Genomic DNA, 26,733 nt, shown 5'->3' with positions numbered 1-26,733 from the left:
AATGTAACAATGCATTAGAACCATTCCCTTTAAAAATACGTACACTCTCAGCTTTGTGGCTTGGTTTATTCACCTTTTTTTATTATTATTATTTAGCAGAGAAAAAGCAGCAGCTTGCCTTATGCTAAACACTGTACAACAGGCTGTAAAACCTCAAAACTGTTGAAATTCAGCGGTGGAGGCTGTATCGGTTTTCTGCTGCCCTGACAAATTATCTCCTCCTCCTCCTCTCACACTGAAAAGGAAAATGGCTTCACGGGGGCGGCTGTTTCTGAAAGGGTCGGCTGCTGAAGGCATGGGAAAACTCTGTAGGGAAATAACACACTTTGCAATCGTTCACCTGGAAATCCATTTCAGCATTGCTCCTCATCGCGCGAGAGCACGCCCTCTCCTCCCCCGCTCCCCTGGCAGGCCACCTTAGGAGAATGTTTTACTGTAGTTCTTTAAGCGTAAAATGCAGTTGTCTGTTCCGGTTCGTTGTGTTTCATTATGAAGTGTGTCGGATAATCCATCCCTCTTGCTTTAACAAACAAACAAACAGAAAGTATTTTAAACTAGTCCAAAGGTATGGTCATGTATTACTGTAATAAGGATCATGGTTTTAAGTGTACTCCGTTCTGGTTTCCACCATGAACATCTAATCCCTGTAACAACATTATATGTCTATTTAAAATACATATATATAAAAGAATTAAGTGTCAGGTTTTTGCATTAAGATTTTTTTAAATTTAAATACCAACTTTGAGTACTTTATTTCACAAAAAAACAACCAAACTTTCCTGAGTGTTAAGTTTCAGAATTCAAGACTATATTTGTCAAATTTAAGTTTAAAATATGTAGCTAACATTGTTTTCTGATATTGAATGTAAATATTTGTAAAAAGAAATTCTTTTGTATATTTTTGTGAAAATGTAGTTCCCCAAAAGATACAAAAGATTTAATAAAAAAGCGCATTTATGTTACTGCTCAATACTTTCATCATTATAATACACCACTTTAAATGTATTTATGGTCACCTCCTGGGATGATTTTTTGCAATGGAAGTCACAGGAACTTTCTCAAATGAGGTAATTACAATGTCTGCCCAGTAGTCAGGTGTACTGGAAGAAAACCAGATTCTTCAGAAGGAGAGTCCTCTCTTCCTGGTGTAAGTGTGGACATCTGAAACCATTTATTTCCAAGTGAAGTTGTATTTCATTTTGTAGGCTTTTTAAATGAAGCACGCTCCCGTTACTTGTTCTTGCTTATGAAGCGTTTCTGTTCTCTTGTCTGTTTTTTTTTCCTCATTTGAGAAAGCATCAGGGGTAGGCTGATGACTATTCCATGAAAAAATGCCCCAAAGCCAAACCCCTTCCATCCCTTTTCCCCTGGGAGCGGGTGAGGCGTCGAGTCACACGCCTTGTGCCGAACAGCTGCTGAACAAAGTACTGCTACCCTGACCCAGGGGCAGGGCCGAGCTTTCCGAGCCCTGCTGCTGATACACTCACCAGTCCCTTCAGCACCCCTGATCTTTAGCAAAACAAATGACCCAAACAGAACGCAAAAGCTGCTTTGAAAGTTTTTAATGGAATTTAAAGTAAAACTTTCCTTGCACAGACATTTTCTTCTTACAGTGTAAAAAAAATGCAAAATTGCTCAAACTTACAAACTTGGAAAATTAGAGACATTTCAAGTATGCAATCAACCTCATTTTATGAAAACAATGTGTATTAAAAGTTCAAAATGCATGAATTCTTCTAACATCCTGTGCCCCTGGTGGTTAATCTTCCGCTGCTGTCCAAGGGAGGCGAAGTTCCATCCCGAGTTGTGTCATAATCATTCACTTAGGAGAAAAAGAAAACCAATTCAGGTAAGTGACAATCCTACCAGTCTGTGCAGGTGATGGGAGAACTGATCTGTGTCCCGCCCTGGAGGGATTACGACCACTGCAGATGGGATTAGTTGGAGTGAAAGGCTCACGTGATGCGACCGCCTTGAAGACAGATGGCTGCCACGTGGGGAAGTTTGCTACGAGTTTCTGAAAGCAGGGATAGGTGACAAGGGTGGGCTGTTCTGCCAGAAACACTCCGAGAAGCATCTGAACGTTTGTGGAAAAGACAGCTTGGACACAAGGTAAAGGAGAGTCAGTGTTGGATTTTCAGCTTTGTTCAAGTAAAACCCAGTAAACACAACGTGTCCTGGTCAGGATTCCAGTCTCTGCCATAATCTACCCGCAGGGCACTTGGCTTTCAGTGTTGGGTCACATTAGTTAATGCTCATTTTTAGTAGTACAAACAGCCCAGAGTTTTCTTGAAGGATGCCTATAACAGGCATCTCACTTCATAGAACCTTCACTGTTCGTCACACACACGTTACTGCTGTCAGTAAAATTACCTTTGTGACACACACGCTTAAACCCGACCAAGAAAAATAAAACTGGAGAAAAAGCATCTCACCTGGTTTGAGTCCGAGTCCATTTCAAGGCATGGCGTGGAGGTACAGCGATAGTCGGATGGTAAAAAGCGCAGTCTGGCCTTGTACACTGGGTGTTAAATCTACAATGCTAAAAACAAAAGCGTTTCAGAAGAGGCTTCTCGAAGGCGGCTGCCTGCACTCCTGAACAAGCCAGTCTCCAGTGAGTACACCAGACTGCGTCTCCGTGTGACTGAGACCCCCCCTAGAGAACTGAAGCAGCGGCTGCACAGACCAGTGCCATCAGTCCAAGCCCAGGACCGAAGGAAATCCTTCTTCAAGAGTTTTTAATTGAGTTAGATGCTCCAAAGCTGCCACCGCGCTGACAGCTGGACGCTCCTTAAGTGTTTCCAGAGTTCAGTTTCAGCTGCTCCGTGTGTACAAGTTGGGAGCGCGACACGGCTTTATCTGGGGGTCAGAGGGAAAAGCCAGAGAATCCGGCTGATAACAACGGGGGGCCCCAGCGCATTTCAGCAGTGCAAGGCCTTGAAAAAGCACAGAGCCTCCTGGTGTAAGAACAGGCAGGGGCACAATTCTATACGAGTGCCTGACTTACAAACCCTTGTACTCTATAAATCATACTAATATACCCCAGGATAGCTAGGCAATCTTTAAAGTTCTTGTGTACTGCAGCACATCTGAACGAGCAGTCAAGAGTCTGAAACTTATTCCTTCCATCAAGGCTGTAAGATGTCCTCCTCCTCCTCCTCCTCCTCTGCCCCCCCACCGTCCTGCCTGGGCAGATTTTTGACAAGTGCTGTGGCTGGCTGCCTGTATGAAACTCCCCAGAAGCAGCTGGTGGAAACATTATTTTAAAATAAAATTTTACAAATCCTTTAAGTCACTGCTTTTCCATATGCCGAGTTAAAATGTGAAAAGTAAAAGCAAAAAGTGTGAAACGCTAGTGGCACCTCCTGACCCAAAGTAACATATTTCAAGTATCTTTCTAGAAAGGAGGAGATAGGAGATAGTTCTTACTTTCGGGTGGTAAAATGGACATTCCATTTTCTTACAAGCTGGAAAAAACTTGCACAGCGGACTAGTGGAGGGTATCGATGGTGTGGGTAGCGGTGCTAAGGGTAGAAAAGAAAAGAACAGGAAGTGAGTCTGGATCAGAATAAACGGCCTTCTTTTTAAACGTAGTTCCACACAAACTTAGAATACATCAATTCTTCTGCAAGAAATTACATTTTATAATACACCAAAGTTCTGCGAGACCTACGGGAAGCGCATCGCCGTGCGCTCTGTGGATCTCGTCCCGGGGCAGGACGAGGCTCCCAGGCAGTCGTTAGTCTCGGTTCTTCGTTTCAGGACAGAAAGTACTGTGGCCGTGGCAATGCTTCCAACAAACTAAGCAGAGATTCTGGTAGGCAGAGACACTGAAATGCTAAACTCGGGCAGCAGGAAGCCCGTTGGAGCTGAAGCTGACCCGACTGCAGGGCGCAGGCCGCGCGCTTCCCAGGGAGAGCGGGAGCTGCTGGAACCGGTGCGGGAGATGAGCACCTTGTCCTCGGCCTTCTGGCACAGGAACTGCACGGTACCATCACCGAGGGCTAAAGCACCTCCTAGAGATCATGACTTCAGGGCAGGAAAGGCCCCCGGTCAAAGGCTCAGAAATACCGAGTGCAATCCAAACAGCTGTTGCCTTCACCGGGTAACCTCATCATTACATAAAGTTAACCCCTACGGTGTAATTAAAGAAAAAAAATGTTCACGCAAACACAGAAACCTCTGGTTTGAATTTGTGTCACAAGCTCTTTGTACAACAGGTATCTGATTTAAGAAACCAATTTGAGTAAAACTGCAATGCTGGCTAATCCCTGCGGAAGAAGGGACTGTTTGTGCAAGTCACCACTTCGGCCTTGCAGAGATTCATATGGGCTCTTGCATAAGAGCGTTCAGTTCTTATAAAACTGGATTATTATTCTTCATCTAGCATTAAGAGTTGGAAAAAAAATTAAGTCAAATCGAGCAAAAGATTATTTTTTCAGCCACTGTCAGTTTCTTCTTCCAAATACACTGCTTTCCCTTCAGCATTTTCCTTTAAAGGTCAGAAAAATAAGAGGTGCTCACCTGGTTTAGGAGGCGGATGGGGGGTTCGTCGACTGGCATGAGTGTAAGGACAGTCTGGCTTAGTGCACTTTGCATCGTATTTACAGTTTGGATGGATGAACAAGCATTTATCAGCAAATTTGCAGTTAGGAAAAACTCTGAGGGAAAAGAAATTAAGTCATAAGCCCATCCTTGGAGCAAAATCCCCAAGCAGCTTTTGTGCACGAAAGCCAGAACATCTCAGAGAGCCAGAACTACAAGAGGGCCTGCGCAGGCGAGCTCGCCCCTCACGGAGCCCGTCTGTGGTCGTCTCCCCTGGGGACAGGGACACTCCACGGGCAGTAAATAACTGAACTCTCTCGCACTCGGTGGCGTCCGGGAGCAAGCTAAGACACATTATTTGTTCTCAGTGGGCCGTGCAGAGCAGCAGAGGCACTGTGAATTCAGACCTTCGCCCAGAGTGGCACAGAGCTAACGAATCCCGTTCATTTACTGGAGAGAAAGGGCTGTTTTGAAGTTAGTTATGTCAGATGTTAAAAGAACATTCAAATGGGTAAGTAAAGCTACCCAATCCGGTGACATTTACCTCAAAACAGAAATGTTTTTTCAAGACTGTGGCTTCTTGTGGAAGAGAAGGCAAAGGTACAGCGCACACTCAAGACTTGGCCTTTGGTTTCCAATGAAAAATCACTGCATTCCCACGTAACGCTCCCCCAACACGTTCAAAAGCATTCTGACAGCTGGCAAAAGAGTGCCTCTTGTTTTAAGAAGACACCAATTCCCACATCTCTGAGCAACACAAACACACCAGCCTTGGAATAGTTACTAACACAGAAGGGAAATCTGTAGCACCGAAATAAAAGTAAAAATAACAGGTGAGGTGGATCAGCTTTGCGCTACTCACTTGCAAGGCAGGGTGGGGTGATGGTACACACATTCATCTCCATTTTTACAGGCAGGCCAGTACTTGCAGCGCTCAAGCACTTTCTCTTGTTTTTGCAGCACATTTAACTCTTCCATATCCACTAGGAAGGAAAGAAAAAAGGAAAAAAAAAAACAAAACCAAAAACCAAGCTGGCACCTTCATGATTCCATATGCAACTTGGCATACACGATAGAGCATAACTGAAATTCATAATATTTCTCATTCTCTCCTTTAACCCAACTCTTGACAAGCCCCTATTCATCAAAAAAGTCACGATGGTCAAAATTTATGTACAGTCACATTATCTGAAGATAATTTCCAAAACTACAAAGTGAAAGAAACCATAATATGGGAGTGACAGAAGACTTTTGGTGATAAAAGATGAAACTTGCACTGTTTACAAGCAAAATAAATTCATTTTCTTCACAAATCCAAATTGAGGTGTGAAAGTCAAACAGACCAGATCTTGATCAGACAAGACAAAGATTCTTCAGTTGGACCTCAGCTATGATTGTTCTGCTGAACCGTGTGTTAATAATAGTTAGGCTTCCTTCCCCCAAGATATTTTTGGCTCTAGAAAATTATTTCAAGAGGTAAAGTAAAAAAATCAATTTTTACACTAATCAGATATGATTTATTAGGAAACACATTGAAAAAGAGCCACTTTTACGTAATTTGCTTGGACAGATACCACATTTACTTCAGTTACCTGAACCCATACTCTAATCCGAAAAGTATTTTAAGAAATTCCAAGCTGAAATCTGCAATACCTTCACTACTCTTACGGGAATCTGGGACCTTGACTTTCTCCTATTTAAGATTGTTTCTAAACCCACATTCTGCAAATTCAGGCAACTAAGCGCACACCTTCACTGTTGTCTTATTTTCACTGAGCTGCTTAAACCTTTGCCTTTTCGGGGCTTTCCAGGACTGCGTGACTTACCTCTCTGATCTTACTAGGGACACACTTGCTCCAGCTTCATTCCACCCTCCGCCTCATTTGTGCCTGCTCCTTGCAGTGCCCCGCAGCCAGGTGACACTACCCCAGTGCAAACCCACACTGCTCGCACAGATCACTTCCACGCTTCAGTCACAGCCCCGTTACTTCGGGCCATCAGAGCTAATCAAATAAACCCCCTAACAGAGATACAACCCGATCGGCAACGCTCTCCTGTACCAAACAGTTTTAGTCAGGTGTATGAAAGGGACTACACCAGTAAAAGCACAAATCTGTGTATTTGACTGTACTAATAAAACTGTGCCAATGCATACGTACTACTCCTTTCTTCAAGACTGCCTGATACACATAGTACTTTTGCAGCCAGTGGAACTGAAAGGACACGGACTTAAAAGATCTGCTTTACCCCCATGGTTCTCTCGTAATTGCATTACAGCTGGATCCATGAAATTTAAGAGTTCTCTGTATAGCATCAAAGGCTATTCTTTGTTTAGTTCAGAAAATCTAGATGCATTGCTACAATGGAAAATAAATTATCTTTTTGTTCATAAGAGAACTAAAAAAAAAATAAAAATCCGTGCATGGCCTTAAGTCAAGTATTCAAGTATTTAACAGGTCTGTGACAAACTAATATCCTCTATTTTTCATCACTGTGCCAGCATTCTAAACAATTCAAACATATGCTTCAGCAAACAATTTCCCATGTTATTCAAAAGGTATCCTGAATACGCAAGCCTTCAAGGAAAATAATACACTGTTTAAGTTCTGCTTTCAGAGATTCTAGCAACTTGACTCTACCCACACCTTGTACTTAACAGGCTCCTTTTGAAATCACAAAGCTAGACAGAAACATTAATATCACCTGATGTATTTTTTAAAGTTCAAGGCACAGCAAAATATTCATCATAAAATCTGTCCATCAGCATGGGGACAAACGACAATGGGTCAACCAGAAGTGCAGACTTCTGGCAAGGAAGGCAAACTACATTTTCAAAGAAAAAACCCAAATTTTACCAGTACTGAGATGTGTGGAGAATTACCTCTGTGCTGTATTGCTCTAGTTTACCAAGATAAAGGCTTCTAAAGATATGGCCCCACCGAGCTACCACATTTAATTTCCCTAAAGAATGTTCTCATTTGAACAATAAACATCATCAGTTTGATTTCTTAAGAACGATATACCCAGGAGTTCTACCCACAACCACTCCACCACATTAATGTTAGACCCCGTTGGTAAGCATAATTACCGTCACAGCTCTCTAGCTGCCTGGTTACAATTTGCATCTGATGTGCTCGAAGGCCTTTTAATCCTTTTCCAGCACACATATTTTGGATAACCGGCTTTAATCCCTCAGTTATACACATCTCTTCCTCTTCTTGATCAGAAAGGTATCCTGGTGGGCTGGGCACACCGTCCAGTGTCACGATGAACTTGGGACTAGCAGGTTTCTCTGGCTGTGCAAGCTGGTCTCTATCAAAACAAAAAAAAAAAACGTAGTAAAAATAGATTCTCTGGCTTGAGAGGTTTCCTTAAAAGTGAGCTGCACTAGTAACTAAAAGTAGTACAAGGTAATCTATGGAGAGTCACGCAATAGCAAACCTTCTAATACTGCTATTCATGTCCTCCAATTAACAGTTTGCCTTCTAGCCTCCCTGAAGCACTAGTAAGAAATACAGCTTTCAGTGGCATGCAGCAGAGAATTTGCCAGGTATATTTCAGTTTGTTGCATTCTGCTCAACAGACAGATCTGAAAGCTCATTTACAGACATGGTTAAATGAAAGCGACTGATGTCTTGAGGATTTTATAGTTTTGAGACAAAAAAAGTGAGGGTAAATGCCATCCTTGGAATCATGAACCTTTTAACACACAAAACAGGTGCCCTCCTCAAGAACACTGAACAGTGCATTATGAAACACGGTGTAAAAGTTTAGCACCAGGAAGAGAAAACTGAAATACTGACACTAAGAACTTTGACACTCAGCCTCATCGAAAGATCAGTCTAATGTGGAATCCCGTATCTGGCCGTAGTCAGTGTGGATAAAAGACAGAGTATAAGAACAGGAGATGCATACATTTTCTCCAATGTTCCACTGTCCCACCCATTTCACCCGAGGGATTTCCTGAACAGCACGAGATTCTAAGTATTTGGAAACACATTACGGAGTTCTCCTCTTTGACCAACAGTGACGGTAGAAACTTTGCTTCTCTATGAGATTAGGCTAAAAGCAACTACAGCACAGAACGCCTTTAAGAAGAGAGAAAACCAACACATTGAAAACACCACAAGCCAGAGCTTTCAAGTTCAAGCAGTCAGAACGTGACCTATTCACATGCAAAATTTTACCTCTCTCCTGTAGCACAGTCAGAGCTTTCACCTGTGACACTGCGGGGTCATCCTTTTGGGTTTGGGTGTTCACTGGTGGTTTTATTGTTAATTAACACAGGCTGTTTAAAGCCACTCGTGGAAAGGAAACATTAACAGTTTCTCAGAGCAGCCCACAGTGATGAAGTACATCACATTGTTCTGAGGACTGACAAAGCACAGGTACGACTGACTGATTCTACCTAAACCTCAGAGAGGCATTCTGACTCCCAACAGCCCTGAAAGTAGTCACTTTTTACCTTGTCTGTATTAGACGTCCTGAGAGTACTCGTATTGCCTCTGTAGCCCTCTTTCCCAACTGCTGACTCTGTGGCACTATTTCCTCAGATAATTTGGGCTTCTTCAGGATAAACGACCTAGTATCTGTGTGGACCATAGATTCTGCATCATAGTAATCTGAATTGGGAGAAAAATTACATAGAAAAGAGAAAAATTAAGTTATAGTTGTACTGTTAACTTATATTTTTTAATATCAATCTACATTGCTGATAAGCTAATTTTATTTTGTTTTAATTTCTTACTAGTAGCTTCCAGTAAACATTTTTACTTCCATGCTTATTCCACAGAAGTGGATCAGCAGGAGCATTGGGCCATATTTGGCCAGACCAGGAAACTTTTTTACTGGAATGGCTGTGCTGGAACAGTACTGCAGGGGGTCCACGCACCTCCAAAATCTCTTAGGCTTTGAACACCTACTGATGTAATGCTTTTATTCCTTAGAGATGTAAAAACTAGAAAATTCTAGAAATCAGTACAATTAACTGAAAAGGAAGTTGTATTTTAACACTGACTGACCAGTAGGGTTCAATTTGAAAACTAGTGTTTTTTATTTAGGAGTAAAAGATCACAAGACTTAACCTTGAGCCACTTGCAAAGTATCTTCAATCACAGGATCGATCTGGAGCCGAGAAGAAAGCTCCTTTTGTTCAGCTCCTAAAAAAAACAAAAAACCAAAAATCAGTAGTTATATTTTACTGCATGTCAAAATTAAAGTATAGATTAAGATATAAAGACCTGATTCTAATTCCTTTGATTAAAAAAAACAATAAAAAACTCCACACTTCTAACAAAAAGGAGCCATTCTCCTTGTTATGAACACCTTTCTCATTGTTTCAGAAACAGTAACAAGTTTTCTCCAGCCAGATGGTGTGGCAAACCTAAATACTGAAAGACTCCAGTCCTTCCCCTAATCATTGCTCAGGGCAAACTAGGGCTCTGTGGGTACGGCAACTTGTAACGGCCAAGTTCTTCCTCATTTGTAGAGCTGTTGACTATTCAGAGAACACACACAAAGAAAGCAGCTAACAAGGGACTACTTTATGGTCTTCTTAAAAGAGGTGAAACAAAGCCGAGTAGCACTGTTCTACATTTGACTTACAATTTGAAAAAAAATATTTTGCTTTCTGTAGGTTTCCTAAGCAAGCTGCCATTTCCATTTCAATGGCAAAATTAGCACAAATATTTTCTGAACATTAATTCAAAAACCGATAAAGCTTCTTCTGACATACTCTACAGATACAATTTCAACTATTTTATGTTGGCAGAAACATTCCAAATACATCTATATAAGAAATGACACTGAAAAAGTGATTTTTTTTTTTCTAATGGCAGGTGTTTAGCATTCCTTAACAATGACTGTGAGCTGATGTAATCAAAGGTCTTAAACCTCATTTCACTCAATAGTCTAAACACCTAAACACTTAGCAATAGGTGCACTAACTTCTTACAGAAGAGCTTTGCCACAATCTTATTTCTGATTCTTTGTAACTAACACAGACACAGGCACACACACTTCTTTATTTGTAACAAAAACATGTTGAAAAGATACTTTGATTGCCTTTAAATGTTACCCCATTTTCCTCCAGGAGTTCAATAACAGAAGTAAAACCAAAGCTTAATCTTCACACAGTTACCATGGTATCAGCCGTCCCACAACAGCAAATATAGTACTCCATTATTTACACAAAAAAAATATTAGAACTATTTGTGTGGTAACAATACATTGGAAATAATCTTTTAATACTTCACGTGCTTCAAAATTATTCCAAATGTAGTCTCTCTCACACAAGTTTAATGACGGAATTACCGCTACATGATATTAAGGACAAAACCGCAAAGGATGGGTAAAGAGAAGTTCTCCCAATATAAACGGACACATTGGCTTATGCAAAATTATTCTTCAGTGATATGCCAGAATGCTGTAACACTCTTTGCTTACTGATTAATTCCTCTGAGGTTATATCTGTGTGTGTATGGATGTGTCTGTCTGTACGTATCTGTCTTACGGCCATGCTTTAGGAAGCTTCTTGGTTTTCAGGGCATTTCCATATGCAACTTTCGATGCTGACTAAAAAATTAAAAGCATTTCTTTTCTCTGCTTAGCCTGTTGTAAAATGACATTCCCTGGTGTAAATTTTAAAGAATATGGTCAGATGACCTTGAATTCCTTCAACTGTCTGCTCCTTTGGCTCTTCTACTTGAAGCTGAGAACTCAGAGCAGGTAGTCTGTTCTGCACATGGATTACTTCTAGCTGAGATTCTTCGGGGCTAATTCGAGTTCTTGGTGCAACTGGAACAGTCTGTTTCTGTGGAACTTTAAGTAAAGAGACAGTGATAAATCATTTACACACAACCCAATCACACCACAGTGTTATTTTTACATATGTTGCTAAAATAATTCTAATTCCTACACACACAGACACATGCAAAAATAAATCCCAAGCATCTGTCGCCACAAAAATCCTATTTAACTACCTGCAAAATTCTTAGTGTGAAAGCACATTTGTGCATGTGCATAGAGCAGTATATGAGTGGCACCTCATGATATGTACTTGTAAAACAAAACAGCATGGGAAAGATTAGAGTGACACCAGCAAAGTATTCATTCATCCATCTCCACACATAATTAATTTGGTATTTTCTTATGGTATTGAAATCACTTTTCATTCCAGCCTTCATATAAGCAATCGTGGATTATCAGTGTGTACTTTTCATACAATGCCAACTATCCTATGCTAAGGTGCTTGCAAATAGAGTATAAAACTTGATGACAGTAGAATCATAGAATCATTTAGGTTGTAGAAGACCCTTAAGGCGATCAAGTCCAAAACCCAACACTGCCAGGTTCACCACCAAACCATGTCCCCAAGCACCACACCTACAGATCTTTTAAATACCTCCAGGGACGGTGACACAACCACTTCCCTGGGCAGCCTGTTCCAGTGCTTGACAACCCTTTCTCAGTGAAGAAATTTTTCCTAACATCCAGTCTAAACCTCCCCTGGTGCCTTTCCACTTGTCCTATCACTTGTTAGTTGGGAAAAGAGACCAACACCCACCTCGCTACAACCTCCTTGCAGGTAGCTGTAGCATGGAATTTGGGCATGGCAGGATAACAGGTTGACTTCTTCCCTTGGCTTCTGCTGAGACCATCAGAACTGGTTGTGAAAATCTAAGCATATTCTTCCCTTGATGGAATATCACATCAGGATTCAATTCTGACACGTACAACTAAAAGGTACCACTCAGTACTGGATTTATCATTTATGATCTTAATATTTTGATTTATATTTGTATTTCAAATTAGCTTATTTCCATATTCCATTCAAAATACTTTTAAAAATACATGAAATATTACCTCTGAAGTGGAAAAACCTGCATGACACTTCAGATAAAATTCACAAATCGCCTTTGTATTAAAACACAAAGCAGTGCTTTTTGGTCTCTCCACTGAAATATTCTCACGCTGGTACGCCAAACCACAGGATCACTACTATTGAAAATCAATAGTTTTAATAAATTTTAACACTTTCTGGCTACGTTCTGTATTTCCTGCCATATTGCTATGTACACAGGAAGGAGCTTCCTGCATTACCTCAAAGTACTGCTCCCTGTGTTGCTGCTTTTTCCACCATTAACACTCCTTGCTGCATAACTGGCATCAAAAGTTAGCAGTATCAGTGCTCCTACCTCTTTTCACAACAAACTCCTCATTCTGCTTACCATCTAGAATGAAGACAAGCTCCTAATGTTTGGGAGGCACTTATATTATTTGCTATTAATGAAGAATCATCATTTTCTTTTAGAATTTCATTTCCTGTGTGAAATATAGTTTGTAAGTAGTCAGGCAATTCAATGATTCACTAGAACTATTCTCAGCTAATTTTTCAATTCTAAGCCTGGCCACAATCTTTATTAGTCATCCCTACAATTTATTCTGTTTTAAAACCAGCTCAGTCTATATCCCACTTCTAAAATGCACAGACATCTCCGCAAATTCAAGAGCCTTTGAACACAGAAAACTCCATACACATCTCATGCCTCCAGATCTACTTATCAGCACCTGTGCAACCTTGAAAATACAAGTAATGACAAGAAAACAGGGAAGAAGTTCACAATGACCATTTTGTAAATATGTTAATGTAGAAGGAAGATACGTGTTTCTTACAGTTAGGTTGCAGGTTTTGATAGAGAGCAGGCAAAAGATTTTGGATAGCTTTCAGTCTTGCTCCAGACAACGTAAAAGTCATGGTTTAGGTAGTTCAGTGAATGCTCCTTCCCTGGCAAAGCGCAATGCTTCCTGCTGACAACGCTAGGTTTATTAGCACCCAGTGAAATGAAAGCATGCAAGGTAACAGCTGGATTCGCCCTTCTTCAGCAGAAGTCTCTCCTAGCTAGGAGAACTGAATGCCTACACACAGGCAACTGCCCAGTTGCCTTATCAACTTCTACTCAATACGTAAAATCACTGAACTAAAACTGCAGACTCACTGTTTAAAGACCTATATGCTGATATATCAGTCGGTATGTTGCTTGTTATTTTGTGCTTCTATTAGCTATATCCAGTGCATTTTGATTTTTTGCTGTTTGGCTTTTTTCTCCTCCCCTCTCAGAAGGGAGGAGAGTGCAAAAAGGGAAAAAAGATCAAGCCACCTGCCTAATTCTGAACACTTTCCCTTTGGCAACTATCAACTTCAGAACGCTTCTGGCACTTCCATTTTATACCTATACACTTTACACACTTAGTATCTTGATTAATATATTTTAAATAGCTCTTTCCTCCCTTTTTTATGTTTTCATAAGTCATCACTGAAGATTAATGTAATGTTCACAGGGCATGGAAAATCCCTTACGTGTATCACTGACATGCACTATTTAACATTCTGTTTTATCCCTATCTTTATCAAGCTATCTTTAGCTTGGATTTGTAAAATAGGGCTTGGAAATATTATAGCTTAGCACAAACAAAAATAATGCTAATTACCAGTGGAATAATTGGTTGTTTTTGTAACCGATTCCTGTGCCTCAGAGATCGCTTTCAGTATCAAATTCTTATTGGCTTGTTTTGAAGGTGGCAATGAAGGTCTATAGGAGATAAAAAAAAAAAAAATTAATTGCAACAGCAACTGTATAAATGTTAAACACAGATATTTCAACAGGTTAAGTTATGCATGATACTGATAGAAATCATCATCTAAAATCACTTTATCCATATTGTTTTCAGCTTGTTAATCTATTCTGTGCGTGGATGGGGATCCACAAAACGCTCTCAGAAACGGAAGACCAGAGGCATGATTTCACCACTCAGCTTAAGCTGCTGTAAAACCATGCTGCATCTGAAAGGCACAAACTCTGCCATTTACTTCTGCCCACCTCTGCCCCTCACTTGCCTGTTACTATGTTTGTGCTGGCACTAGTAATTCTGCAGTTGCCTCGGGGAGTAAGATCCAGCTGAAAACTGACTCTATCAAAAACATATTAGTTATAAAACAAGTTTTCTGTCAACAATAAGGAAGTTTAAATCAGATAAATGTTCTGTGGTGCTGAAGATAAATTCAATAAAGTGTACTAGCTTAAAACAAATCTTGTACAAGCTAGTACTGTAGAACAGTAGAACCATCTCTTCCCTAGTTTAAATGTTCTTCTTCTTATTACTGGAAATCAGATACAAACCACTGATGTACTTTGACTGACACCTGACATTCAGACAGAATTAGGGAGTAGGAAAAACCTCTAAAGTCTTTTGAAAAGTTAAAAACACCTACAGAACAAGTGACAGTTGGTTTGAAAACTATTCCCGAAATAAAAACAAAGCAATTAAAACTCCTGGAAAATTACCACATTAAATACCTGGTCTGAAACATTCATATACTTTTGCCAATAAACTTTTCCCAAATAGTGTAAAATTTCACATTCTGTTGCAGCTTACGCACAATAATAAAAACAAGTTAGAAAATCAGAGGAAAAAGGGTGCTATAAACAGACATCTCACCCACAGAGTTCTGAGATAGTACAAAAAGTATAAAAACAGCTTACTGAATTTGGCTGTCAATTTTCAAAACTAAACAGTCTTCCCCAGCTTCCACTTTCGAAGTTTTGTTCATTAAATTCATTCCTGAAACCACACAGAATCACTGAGATTTTTAAGTACCTTCTTTCTGGCTTTGCAGGTACAGATACACTGCTGGAGATGCTTCCTGTTCGTGATCCGTAGTCGTCTTCCTCCTCCTCATCTTCCCCATCATTACAGAACTTTTTCACTTTGACTACTGAGCTTACGACAGGCAACCGTCTCTTCCTGGAGCTTTCTTCCTACAACAGAGCAACCGAAACAATTAATTTAGCATAAAACATGTATTAATAAGCCAGCAAAGAAAATACTGTAATTCTACCTATAGCCAGAAGATGGAGAACTTCCATTCAAGCTGCATGAGTCTAGGACTACTGTACTGTCTGCAGAAACAAGTGACAGCACTAGGGAATATGAAAATGAGACATGTTTACACTGAAACATCGCATTAAAAATGTAACTCTAAATAACATGTAGAAAAGGAGAAGAAAAACGTCTAAAGCACAGACAATTTATCCAACATCTACAGGGAAAGCAAGGTTTTCCTAAGAAATTCATGCTACCCTTTAAGATGCACCTGTTGAAAGTCTGACCAAGTGAAATCAGTATGAATGACTTGCTCCTCTATATCAACTCTAATTTTTGATTAGTGTAAAGATTCCTTTCCAGCAAGCTGACATATTCCAAGGATGCTAATAGCTGAGCAGAGCCAGGATGGTCCAGTTTAGGCAGTGCAAGGTCCCTGTTCTGACACAGCCACTCACCACACCACAGCGCATGGAGTAGTGACAAATTTAAATGCTAGGCTGTGTGAAAGCAGAGGAGAAAGCAATATTTCTTGCTGGAATCAGCACTCAGCACAGAACTACCAGGAGCACAATGAGGCATCTGGATGCCAGGTTTGTACACAGTACTCTTTAAATGATCCTATATCCTCCAGGGAGAAAGAAACATCCTAAGGGATGGACCTGGACTACACTAATACAGAGTATTCACACAGTAAAAAGCCCAATACCTAAAGAAATGACCTTTTTAAAGGGAAAACTTCTCAAAGCACAAGAACTTGTCTAAAATAAGGTGGAATACAGCAAAGGTCCACAGTTCTAAAAAACGCTCCTGACACAGCCCTCTTCTGGACATGATTCATGAAATAGTAATAGCAGAAAATTATCACAAGACCTCTTTCTAACATTTCCAAGGAGAGACGTAGCTGTCATTCATCAGTGACTTATGCACAGCCTCAAACAAGCCACTATATTCTTTCTCATTTCCCCATCTTAAGAAACAAGAACATCAGCATATTTCTTTGTAAAGCATTATAGATTTCTCAATAAAATCCCTTGTTGTTTATACAGAACTAAGAAAGAAGCAGCAAAGACAGAGAACTATATAAGCAGTAACAACCACACATGCACTTGGAATACAAGGTACGTAAAATTCCTGCTTTGTTACAACACTAACAGCCATAACAATCTTGATTCCTCTCACAAAGGGTTCTCAACTGATTCATAAGGGTAGTCTTAAAACTATCAGCTAGGACTATCACCCTGCCTGCTTAGTGTGGCCTCCAAAGTATGTAGGGCAGCAATCACCTTTTAGTTTGTCCTTGCACAACACTCATCTCAGAGTTCTTAAATGCAATGGTTCCACACAGTGTAGTAATATTAAAAATCCTAATAAGCAACGTATCCAGGCTTTTGAGACTAATATGTATCTAGTGTGCATGTGAATAAACAGCATCCCAAAAATACTGATTTACAGAATTGTGTAAAGCTGGAGACTGACATAGCACTTATGGAAGATCATGCTGTTCCAATGATCTAAAGATGAAAATTATTATTTCTGATTCATCACATGCATCGTAATGTGCTAACCAATTAGTCCAACTCAATATGGCATGAGGATGTACAACCTAATTAACTGAGATGCAGCAACCTGTCAGATGATGATGTTAAACTATACAATTTCTTTTTATCAGTGGATTCAAAGAATGAAATCCCAAACCTACTGGTATCAGTGACAGAAGTCCTTTGATTTCTCTGAGGTCAAGATTTTACTGGAAGTGTATGTAATAATTTAGGTTCCTAGCAAGTGTAAAATTCTGCAGTAGTTTAGATTGTACTAACCTCACTGCCTACTTTATCAGCACTAAGTTTGGAGGTGGGTCTGTAACTTTCTGCTAAGCTGCCAAATGCTTCCGAATTGCATGGCTGGCCTGTTTCCAAAGACCTGCAGCTTTGTCTGTCTAACTGCCAGCTCCCCTGTAAGGTGCCCTGTTGTGACAATCTGTGCACATGTATATTGCCATCTGCACTCCTGCTAGCTGGTGGTCGGTAGATTTCAGCAGAAGGACGAGAAGAACCATAAGTGACAGTTACAATAGGTTTCTTCCGTGACAAAGGATTCTCCTGCACGAAGTTTAGGTCTTCATCAATTAGATCATCTGGTTCGGGTTTAATGTCAATTACAGCTTCAGAAGGTGACAATTCCCTCAAAGGCTTGACTGTAGATGTTAAGCGGGATGCAGAACCATCTTCACAAGACTGCCTGATAAAATAAGAAATTGCCAACTATTAACTCATCTGCAAATAAAGTTCTGGAAAATGAGAACTGCCTTTTAAACAAAACTAGCTGGGAAGAATCATTAAGGCATTACTGCTTATACAAATCTGACATACTGATCATTATTTTTAGTTTGGTTAATTAATCTAAACCTATCTGTTGCTTGAAGAAATGGAACTTAATTTCTGACTTAATATTTTTATGCAACAAATTGTAGCAGTGCTTTACTCTTCAAAACTACTATGATATTTTCAAGTATCTGTGCTCTTCAGAATGGCTACTACAATCACACAACTACTGTCTGAATGTGTGTAAGTAAGTAACCAGAAGCTTTACCGTGAAGCAGTGTTCCTTTGCTCCTGTGAGCTAGTTGAAACTCTTGAGTCATTTCTTTCAGTCCGTGTGCTGGAAACTGCAAGAGGTGGCAAGATATCCTCACGCCTCCTCTCATCGCTCACAGATGAGCTGCTTTTGCTGGAAGGAAGGCTGGTCTCTAAGATATTAGATTCCGAAGATTTTACACTAGTTGGTTCTGTGGAGACAGGTATTTTTCATTTTTACATCAAGGCACAGCAATACAGATTTTGCAGTAAATACAGTTAAGAAACCGCAAACAATACATTGCACAGATCTGAACGCACAACAAGCTGAAAGCTGTTTCAGCTGAAAATATCAGCAAGAAACATGCAGAAATAAATCCTGGACTCAGAAATAAATTATTTTAAAATATAAAGCAATTTTCTAAGAGTCAGGACCCAAAAGACCATATAAATTGAAAATTAACAAAACAGTCAGCTAACATCTTTTTTGAAACCTCATTAGACACGCAACACTATGCAGAAAATATAAGCCTACTTTCACTCAAAATTTAATTATCTTACTTACCGGTAGTCACAGATCTCAGCTTATCCAAAACACCATGGAGCCTGAAATAGATGGGGGACAGGGAAGGAAGCAAAAGATGAAAAGGAGAAATAAAAGAACTTTAACTTACATTCAGAATAATCATCTTCCAGAAACCAACTGCCTTTCCCCCCCTATAACAAGCAGTTAATTTATCTAAGACTTCACTTTCCATCAGCTGACGTATGTTTAACCTCAAAAGGGAAGCCATAAGTATATTGCTTCCAGTGAGTCTTCATACATGCAAGTAGTGTCAGATCACATCATCTGCTTTTGGCATTTCATTGGTTTGCATAATTAAAGCTGGTACTTTCCACTCTTTCATTGCATTAATAGTGTGAGTTAAGTATCTTCAAAAGGAGCGATTCAAAAAACCTAAGTTAGAAGCTGAAAGCACAGCTGAAAATTTTACTTGGTAAATGAAACTTTAATTACACAGCAGAGTTACAACATAATTCTAAATATAAATCTAAACAATATACAGTTCACATCATTTAACATACTCAGGATTCTTCCAGCATGCTTTGTATATACCAACAATACTCTTTGAGACACGTCAGTGAGCAGTAACGTTTCAGCGAGGTACCAAATTTGACATTTGCCTGTGAAAAGTCACCAAGCTGAAGCAATACAGAAAATCAAAAGGCTATCAAATAATAAGGCTGCTTAAATATAAATACACATTACAGTGAGAAGAAAGAAAAGAAAAAAAAAATTTAAAAATCCCAACACTTAAATGCATATCCTACTTGTAATTCTAACCTGATCATGGGCATCCCCATAATTTAGACTGGGTATTGGAAAGGAGTTAAGGAAAAAAACATTGAAAACTGGGAAAAGTAAGACTGCATGGCAGTATAGGAAGGGCTTATACTCACCTCCTTGTGAATTTTCACTAGAACACTCTTAAAAGTTTCATCAACTAAGCTCTGCTGATGCATATCAGTTTTCGCACTGACTTCCAGATAACTGTGACCTGACACTTGGTTCAGACTAAGAAGCGTTGGCCAACCAGCAGGATTGCCAGGTCTGCCACAGAATTGCTGTGAAACGTCGGCCACATGGCCCCAAATTACCAGCTACAGAGACAAACCAAGGAAGGCAGACCCTGCTGAGTATTGTATTTAGCCAGAGACACAGAGGATGTAAACATTCTGCGCTGTCCTTAGAAGAAATAAAAGCATATAGAACTCCCAACTACAATCTCATTTAATTTTTCTCCATCAGTCCTCTTACAGCCTATTACATAGGTTTCATCTTGTCTTCTTTTCCATCATTCTTTTAACCAATACCTGCTTTGTTTCCCGATAAAGCACTCCGATGGTGAATTTGTATTTAGAAGCAAATGGGGATACTGGATTGAGATCAAAAGACTCATTACATTTGGAATTTAAGCAGGTGTCCAAACCAGCAGGAGGTATAATATCTACATATAGTTGATACCTAGTTCTAAATATATATATTAATAACCTTGATTTCCCTGCTGACATTTGCTTTCTCTACATCTATTATTTTTTTCAATAAAGTTTTAGTTTCATTTACAAAGACATAAAAGTGTTTTCTGCTATATATTATTGTGTTATTTCTTGCTGTATATCAGGATTCACTCAAAACCATAGTACTGAGTTACCCTCACATCAACTTGTAAACCTCACTAACCTGTCTGATTTTCAAAACTACGAGAAAGACAACTGCATGATTTACTGATACAGCAAAACTCAAAAGTTTTGCCTCGGCAGGCCACAAGAGGTAACAATGAACATAAATGCCTGTACACTTTTTAAAAAAAGGGGTGTATGCTTAATTCCACGCCTTTCTTGTATTTTTGACAACTGCCAGGAAAAAAATGAAAACTTTGAAAGCAAACTCAAATTATAACCAGATAAGTAACACTGTCACATGGAAATCCATCAGCTTAAACAGTTAATGCAGTGAACTGCGATATCTGAAACTAATTTTCACTTTCTGTCAATGTTTATGGTTTCATAACATACCCAACTTCTAAAATGTTTCTCACTGCTATTTAATAGCATAAAAGCTCCTAACCAAATAAAGGGGAACTTGACTAATCACACAGAAGAAATACTGGAAGTTAGTGTAACCAGTCAGTATGAAAATTTCAAAGGAAACAAACTGAAAAAGCAGAAAAAATGTAGTATTTCTCTAATCTATACAAAACAAAATAACGTTCCTTAAAATGATATGCACTTAGAGACTCAGAAATAAGATTCACTTGGAAAAACACACAACTGAAAGCAAAAAAAAAAATCTCTAGAGTAAAATATCTGCTTGGATACTCTGAAACATGGAATTAATTAAAGGTTAACACTGTAAGCCAAATTCAGTATTAGAAAATGCACAAGAAATACCATCACTAAGGCTGTCATGCAGCATAACATAAATTAATCCACACTGTCAGAAGTTTTAAAAAAGAGTTCATATGTTGCTAATTTGTCCTGCTCACAATAATTCTGGGGTTCTACTTTTGTTTTGTAGAGCTGGGTGGTGGTAATAAACAAACAGCCTGAGAGGTGGGAATATCTAAACATTTCATGCTAAGCCTTTTCAAAGACAGTATACAGAATTAGACTCACTGCTCATCTGTCCCGATACAATAATTCCCATGCACAACCTTAATCTGAAGCATAAAATTAGCACAAAAGCAAAGAAGTTTTTCAACTAACTACTCTCATGCTCACAGTGGGCTTTGCAGGAATAATATGGTTTTAAGTCAACATATTGCCCTCACTTACCTGAGTATTTCACACTTCAGTCAAAAATTTGACTGGACTTATGAGCAAAGAAAGAATATAAGTGCTCCAGTCCTTTGCCACTTAATTATCACTACAATAGCCTAGCTCTTAACAGACTAAAAATAATTTACTTATTACACCTGCAAAGGAAAAGCTTGGATTAATGTAAATTACACAACAGGAAAATAAGTAACTTCTTAAATTCTCATGTTTCACTTATAGAAAGCAGCCCTGATTACTAGTAAGTGTGACAAGTAGCTTACAAACATACCAGACAGTAAACCTGACAGTGTTGTTTCCAAGGAAAAGGGAAAGGTCTTCTGTCATCTGCTCCTGACTTTTCTTATTGGCCACCATAACCATAATATAATCAGGGAGCTCTTCATCTAATGGAAAGAGAAATATGTTGGTTTAAAGTATGATAAATCATAAAAGACATAGCAAACATCCTTCAACATGTAACCAGATTTATTTTTTTTCCACCTTTTCTATAAAGACTCTGCAAGCAGAGGATTAGGTCAGCAATTAACAAGACTTCAATTTTCTCTGAGGCTCAATACAAGTCTCAACTACGAGTGAAGAATAAAAGATCATCAGCTTCACAAGAGCATAAGCTGAAGTTAAATTTAAAATATTTTAAAAGTGAGTAAATAAAACCCCAAAAGGACAAGATAAAACAAAGGCACTCTGCTGCCTGTACCCTTTTACTTGAACACTAACAACCATCTACAATTTTCATCACTTCAAATATTGCCAAATGGAGCATCTTTTCCTTGCCAAATTTCCTTTAATACAAAGACCAAACAGATAATTATCCCTTTCTGACTTGTGCGTTAAACAAATCAAAACTGTATTAACTTCCAGATTTTCTATCTCCCCGCCCCTGCCCCCCCCTCCAAAAAAAAAAAATCCATTCCCTTGCTGGACTGCTCACACGGGGTACACCTACTCATCAGAAAGGACAGGAAGGTGCTCAGAATCTAACTTTAATACATTAAGGGTTTGGGGAATTTGGTATTCAGCTTTTTACTCTAGCATAGCTCTGGTCTACTCTGAAGGACTGAATGGCACATTTGTTGCTCAAGGGAATTAGGTATGCTTCTTGAGCACATATGTCAATTTAGTTTAATCAAACACCTCATGTTCTTCAATACCACTCCATGACACGAACGTAACAATAGTAAGTGAAGATAGTTGGGAAATCCACTTCAAATTGTGCATTTGAACCAAGGCACTAACATAACTGTACTCATTTCATCAAGTTAAGTCTGCACACAACATTAAAAAGACCTAAAAAATTAAAAATCTTAAATAGAAATCAAAGGAATTGTCTTTCTTCTGTGTCTATGTACCCTGTAATAATTCCTCTGTACCCTAGACCACAGAAATAACATTCATACATTGCACCTGCACTCCACTATCACTATTCAAGTGTTCCAATGTAAAACGTTCCTAGCCAAAACCCTAACTTTTTTTTGGTGGTTTGGTGGGTTGTTTTGTTTGTTTGTTTGTGTTTTTTTGTTTTGTTGTTTTTTTTTTTCTTTTTGTTTGGTTATGTTTTTTGTTTGTTTTTGTTTTTAATGTACACTACAAGTTGCAAAAGATGGATGGAGACAAAGATCTAGGAACTTAGAATGAATTTTACTTTTTGGTCAAGCTACTCTTACACCCGATCAGCTTTTCAGGTGGTTCAACCTATGATAAAGTAAAGAAGATACCTTAAGTATAGATCAAAACATAAGTTAGCACAATTACCTGTTAGAATACGATAGAAAAAGGAACGAAAGAATGCAAGAACAAAAACAACTGCTTCTCTCAGTGACTCTGTTGGCTTATGCCATTTTAAATTGTATGCACAACTACAGCCTTTCGAAAATTTTGACAACTGAAGAACATTTAACTATATTTTGCTTTACAGATATGAATTTTTCCTTTGTAAGTTCTACACAACAAATAAGTTTCAACATGTCTTGTTGTAGAAGAGTTTTTGAAAGAAAAGAACTAGTAGTTACAGAAAGAAACAAAAGCATAGTTCCCGCTCACATAGCCTAGAATGAGGGAGAACCTACTTTTGTTACCAGTTACCTAAAAGAAGAAATAGAGTTTTTGAAAACCATTACTCGAGTAGTTGTGCAAACTACCCTAGTCAAGAAAAGAAACCTGAAAAATGACAGAAATTTGGCAAAAGTGGTTTAAAAGCAAAAAAAGAGACCAAGGGAAATCAGATTTGGCGATAAGGAATACAAAGTTATTTAAAGAAGTTCAGAATCTGACTAAGAACAAAGTGCAGACATTGTATGCTGATCTTGGGAAGTACTTTCTGAATACAGGAAACAGAAAATCAAAACAGAGAAAGAATAACCAGCCGTAGTTGGAATCAAGAATTACTAGTATTCTTCCATCGTCCTGGTATTAGAGATAAGAAAGATTTTTTTCAGAAACTCAAGAAAAAGCAAACAAAGAAACAAGGACAGAGAAACTGAAACCTGGAATGACTGTTAAAAAAAAAAAAAAAATAATGTTACTGAAAAAGATAACTTCTGAGACTGTGAAAAAAGACAACCTTACAATAAAAAAATTCTAAACACAATTCCTTGGCACCTGCTGAGTTCAGAACATCAGTTTGTAGGTAACTCCCTTCAATGGAGTCAATACATTTTGATTCCATAAATACAATGTTCCCATTTAAATAGGAAATTAGTTGAATTCTAGATCAAACTACAGACTTGGTCCTGCAACTCACAGGATCTCTGAACTATGCTCTTAATTCCTGATCTTCACCTGAACTCCAAGAAGCATCGAAGACAAGGCAGTTGCAGGACTGAGGTATTCTGCTTCCAACAGAACACTGTGTTAAATTACCAGCTTTTACTGCTGTAAAAAACAGCTGTTCTGAAGTGCAATATCCATTTAATTCTGGATTCAGGGAAAAAAACAACACCCACAACATTCACACTGCTCGTATCTCTCTCCCCACAATTCAAAATAAAATCTCACCTTGCCTCTAAGATTCAGTTACATGTTTCATCAACACTAGCTTAACATAGCTCTTAGTTTTCCTCCTAACAGCTAATTCAAAAATCTTACATTTTGCAGATTTGTCCTACGTAATGTTTCTGACATGGCCTTTCCACCTTCTATAAACAGTGAGCCTATCTCTGTCTTACAGTAATTTATTTTCTCCTAACTTCGACAAATGTCTCATCCTGAATTCAAAAGGTTATTGAAAAGTTGTCTAATACTGACTCCATCTCAGAGCTGTCACAGGTAACTGCCGTTATATTTGCAAGGATCTTGTTTTATATAATGTTTCTCCTTGTGCTTCAAAGAATCTTCCTTAAATATTCACAGGCACATCACTGTTTGTTTTTCTTTCAAATCCCTTGCCACCATTTCTCCTTGAAAGGGAAGACTGTCAGCTGCCTTAGTTATTTCCTTTTAGTTCTTCATGCACCAATATCCACATGCTGCCTCTTCTTGGGCTTAGACTATACATATTTTGTAAAGTAGGTCTTTTTTCTTTCATACTAGTCCAGCATTTCACATAATCCATCTCATGATTAAGGTTTCTGTATGCAGTAACACAAGTAATAATAAGCAAATATGCTGTTCCATTAACTAGCGAGTTCTTTCCTATCTAACAACAACGAACCTAAAGAAGATTGTTAAATACATGATGAAACTTACCAACATAAGCCCCCAGCTCCTGCAACTTTCCTTTTATAGCACCCTAAAAAATAATGAAATAACATTTAAGGGATGGAGCAACAATGTATCTTTAACTGCAAAACAGCGGGAGACTTAGCAATCTCATTAACTGTTCGAATATGTTGGTTTAACATATTACTTCTATTCTCCACTGCTTTTAAGATATAAACGTTGAAACAGTGAGGTATTGACAGCTGAGTAACATGAACTGCTAGGAATCTCACACTCTCTACCGTATATCCTATATACCAGTTCCATGGTGCTAACAGACAACCTCCCAGTCCCAGCTGCCCTTTTTAACGCAGAGACCACCCGGGCTCATAAGGTGCAAAGTAAACGCATCCCGGACGGTTTGAGAAAAGGTGGTTCCCGCTTCGGCAAGAAAAAAAAAAAAAAACAAAACAAAACAAAAAAAACTGCCAGGATTTTCACGCTGTGATTGCTGAGTGGCGGCAGCTGACAAAACCTGACGGTAAAGGGGGCTTCCACCGGAACGCTGGGCTCCCGGTTCCGGGCCCGCGTCCCAAGCGAGAGCTCCAGCTCCAGGGGAGACACGGCAGCTGCCCGCCGGGACACGGCAGGACCCCGCCTCCGCTTCCCAAAACAACGACTCTGCTGCCGGCGCCCCGCCCCGCCGAGCCCTGAGGCCGAAGGCTCCCGGTAACCCCGGCCCGGCTGGGGGTTGGCCCCGCCGCCTCCTCCCGCCGGGGGAAGGGGCTCGGCCGTGCAGGGCCCGCAGCGGCGCCGCCACACCCGCGCCTGGTGGGGGGAGGCCGCAGGGAGGCCCGCGCCTCGGCCCCCGGCCGGGCCCTCGCCCCACACAAGCGGGGTCAGGCCCCGGGCGCGGGTGGAGGGGGAGCGACCCGGCTGCTTCTCCCTCACCCGGATCTTGCGGCTGATCTCGGTGCCGATCTCCATGGCCGCGCCGCTGCCCCCTCCCCGCTCCCGGTTCCGCTCCCGCCGCAGGCCGCGCCGGAGAGCGAGTGCGCGGCCTCCGCCAGCGGCGCCCCCTGCCGGGCCGCGGCCGTGACGGCGCCCCCTGCCGGGGCGGGGCCTGCGCTCGCCCCCCCTCAGCCCGTCCCGCAGCGGCGCGGGCGGCCCGGTGGGCCGGGGTCACCCTGGGGCGGCGGCGGTGGCGGGGAGACGGGGGACCGGCAGCCCCGGCGGGGAGACGGGGGGCCGGCAGCCCCGGCCGGGGGGCCGGCGGGGAGACGGGGGGCCGGCAGCCCCGGCCGGCGGGACAGCGGGGCTCGGCCGCCCTGGGGCGCCCCTCGCCGGGCCCGCGGCTGCGGCCTGGCCGGCCCTGCCAGCCCCGGGCAGCACCCGACAGCCCGGCCCTGGAGCGGAAAAAGCAAACGTGTCTTCCTTCTAGCGTGTTTCTAAATAGCGGCGGGTCAGAGGGTCTACTCTTAACCGCGCTAGTGAATTCAGCTTTTTTTAAGCTCGCTCTTCCTCGCTGGTTTGTATATAGCTGGTTTATAAAGTCATGGCACGTGGTTTAGGCAAATTAGCAATACCGTAAGATTAGCTACAAGGTTGTTTTAATATTAATGCTCTTTCTGAAAAAGCACAAAAATTGAAGATGTAACTATCTCTTTGTTAAAAACCAAATATATTGTGGTATAGCAAGACATGAAGTATGAAAGTATCTTTCAGTGCCATACTACAGCCAGACTATGAAAGTATT

General features: G+C 40.3%; 1 protein-coding gene across 2 annotated transcripts; it reads right to left on the bottom strand.

The window, feature by feature from the left end:
* Positions 1 to 1,547: 1,547 nt before the first annotated feature.
* Positions 1,548 to 26,049, bottom strand: ZC3H14 (zinc finger CCCH-type containing 14). Of its 2 annotated transcripts, none has more exons than XM_042790883.1 (17): positions 25,929 to 26,049; positions 25,026 to 25,068; positions 21,610 to 21,724; positions 18,568 to 18,608; positions 18,019 to 18,214; positions 17,247 to 17,667; positions 15,202 to 15,362; positions 14,035 to 14,135; positions 11,209 to 11,364; positions 9,630 to 9,704; positions 9,011 to 9,167; positions 7,634 to 7,857; positions 5,408 to 5,528; positions 4,525 to 4,661; positions 3,430 to 3,524; positions 2,436 to 2,542; positions 1,548 to 1,822 (listed from the first exon to the last, which is right to left on the bottom strand). In XM_042790883.1, the coding sequence occupies exons 1-17, from the start codon at positions 25,962 to 25,964 to the stop codon at positions 1,816 to 1,818; spliced, it is 2,193 nt and encodes a 730-aa protein (XP_042646817.1). In that variant the 5' UTR covers positions 25,965 to 26,049; the 3' UTR covers positions 1,548 to 1,815. The 2 variants fall into 2 exon arrangements, with proteins under 2 accessions (XP_042646817.1, XP_042646818.1); XM_042790884.1 differs by having other exon boundaries at positions 17,499 to 17,667.
* Between the last annotated feature and the right edge of the window lie 684 nt (positions 26,050 to 26,733).

The sequence above is a fragment of the Tyto alba genome, unplaced genomic scaffold, assembly GCF_018691265.1.
Source record: "Tyto alba isolate M040663 unplaced genomic scaffold, T.alba_DEE_v4.0 Super-Scaffold_18, whole genome shotgun sequence".
NCBI classification, from domain to species: Eukaryota; Metazoa; Chordata; class Aves; order Strigiformes; family Tytonidae; genus Tyto; species Tyto alba.
The sequence above is the reverse complement of the archived record's forward strand: the minus strand, read 5'-3'. Positions and strand labels throughout refer to the sequence as shown.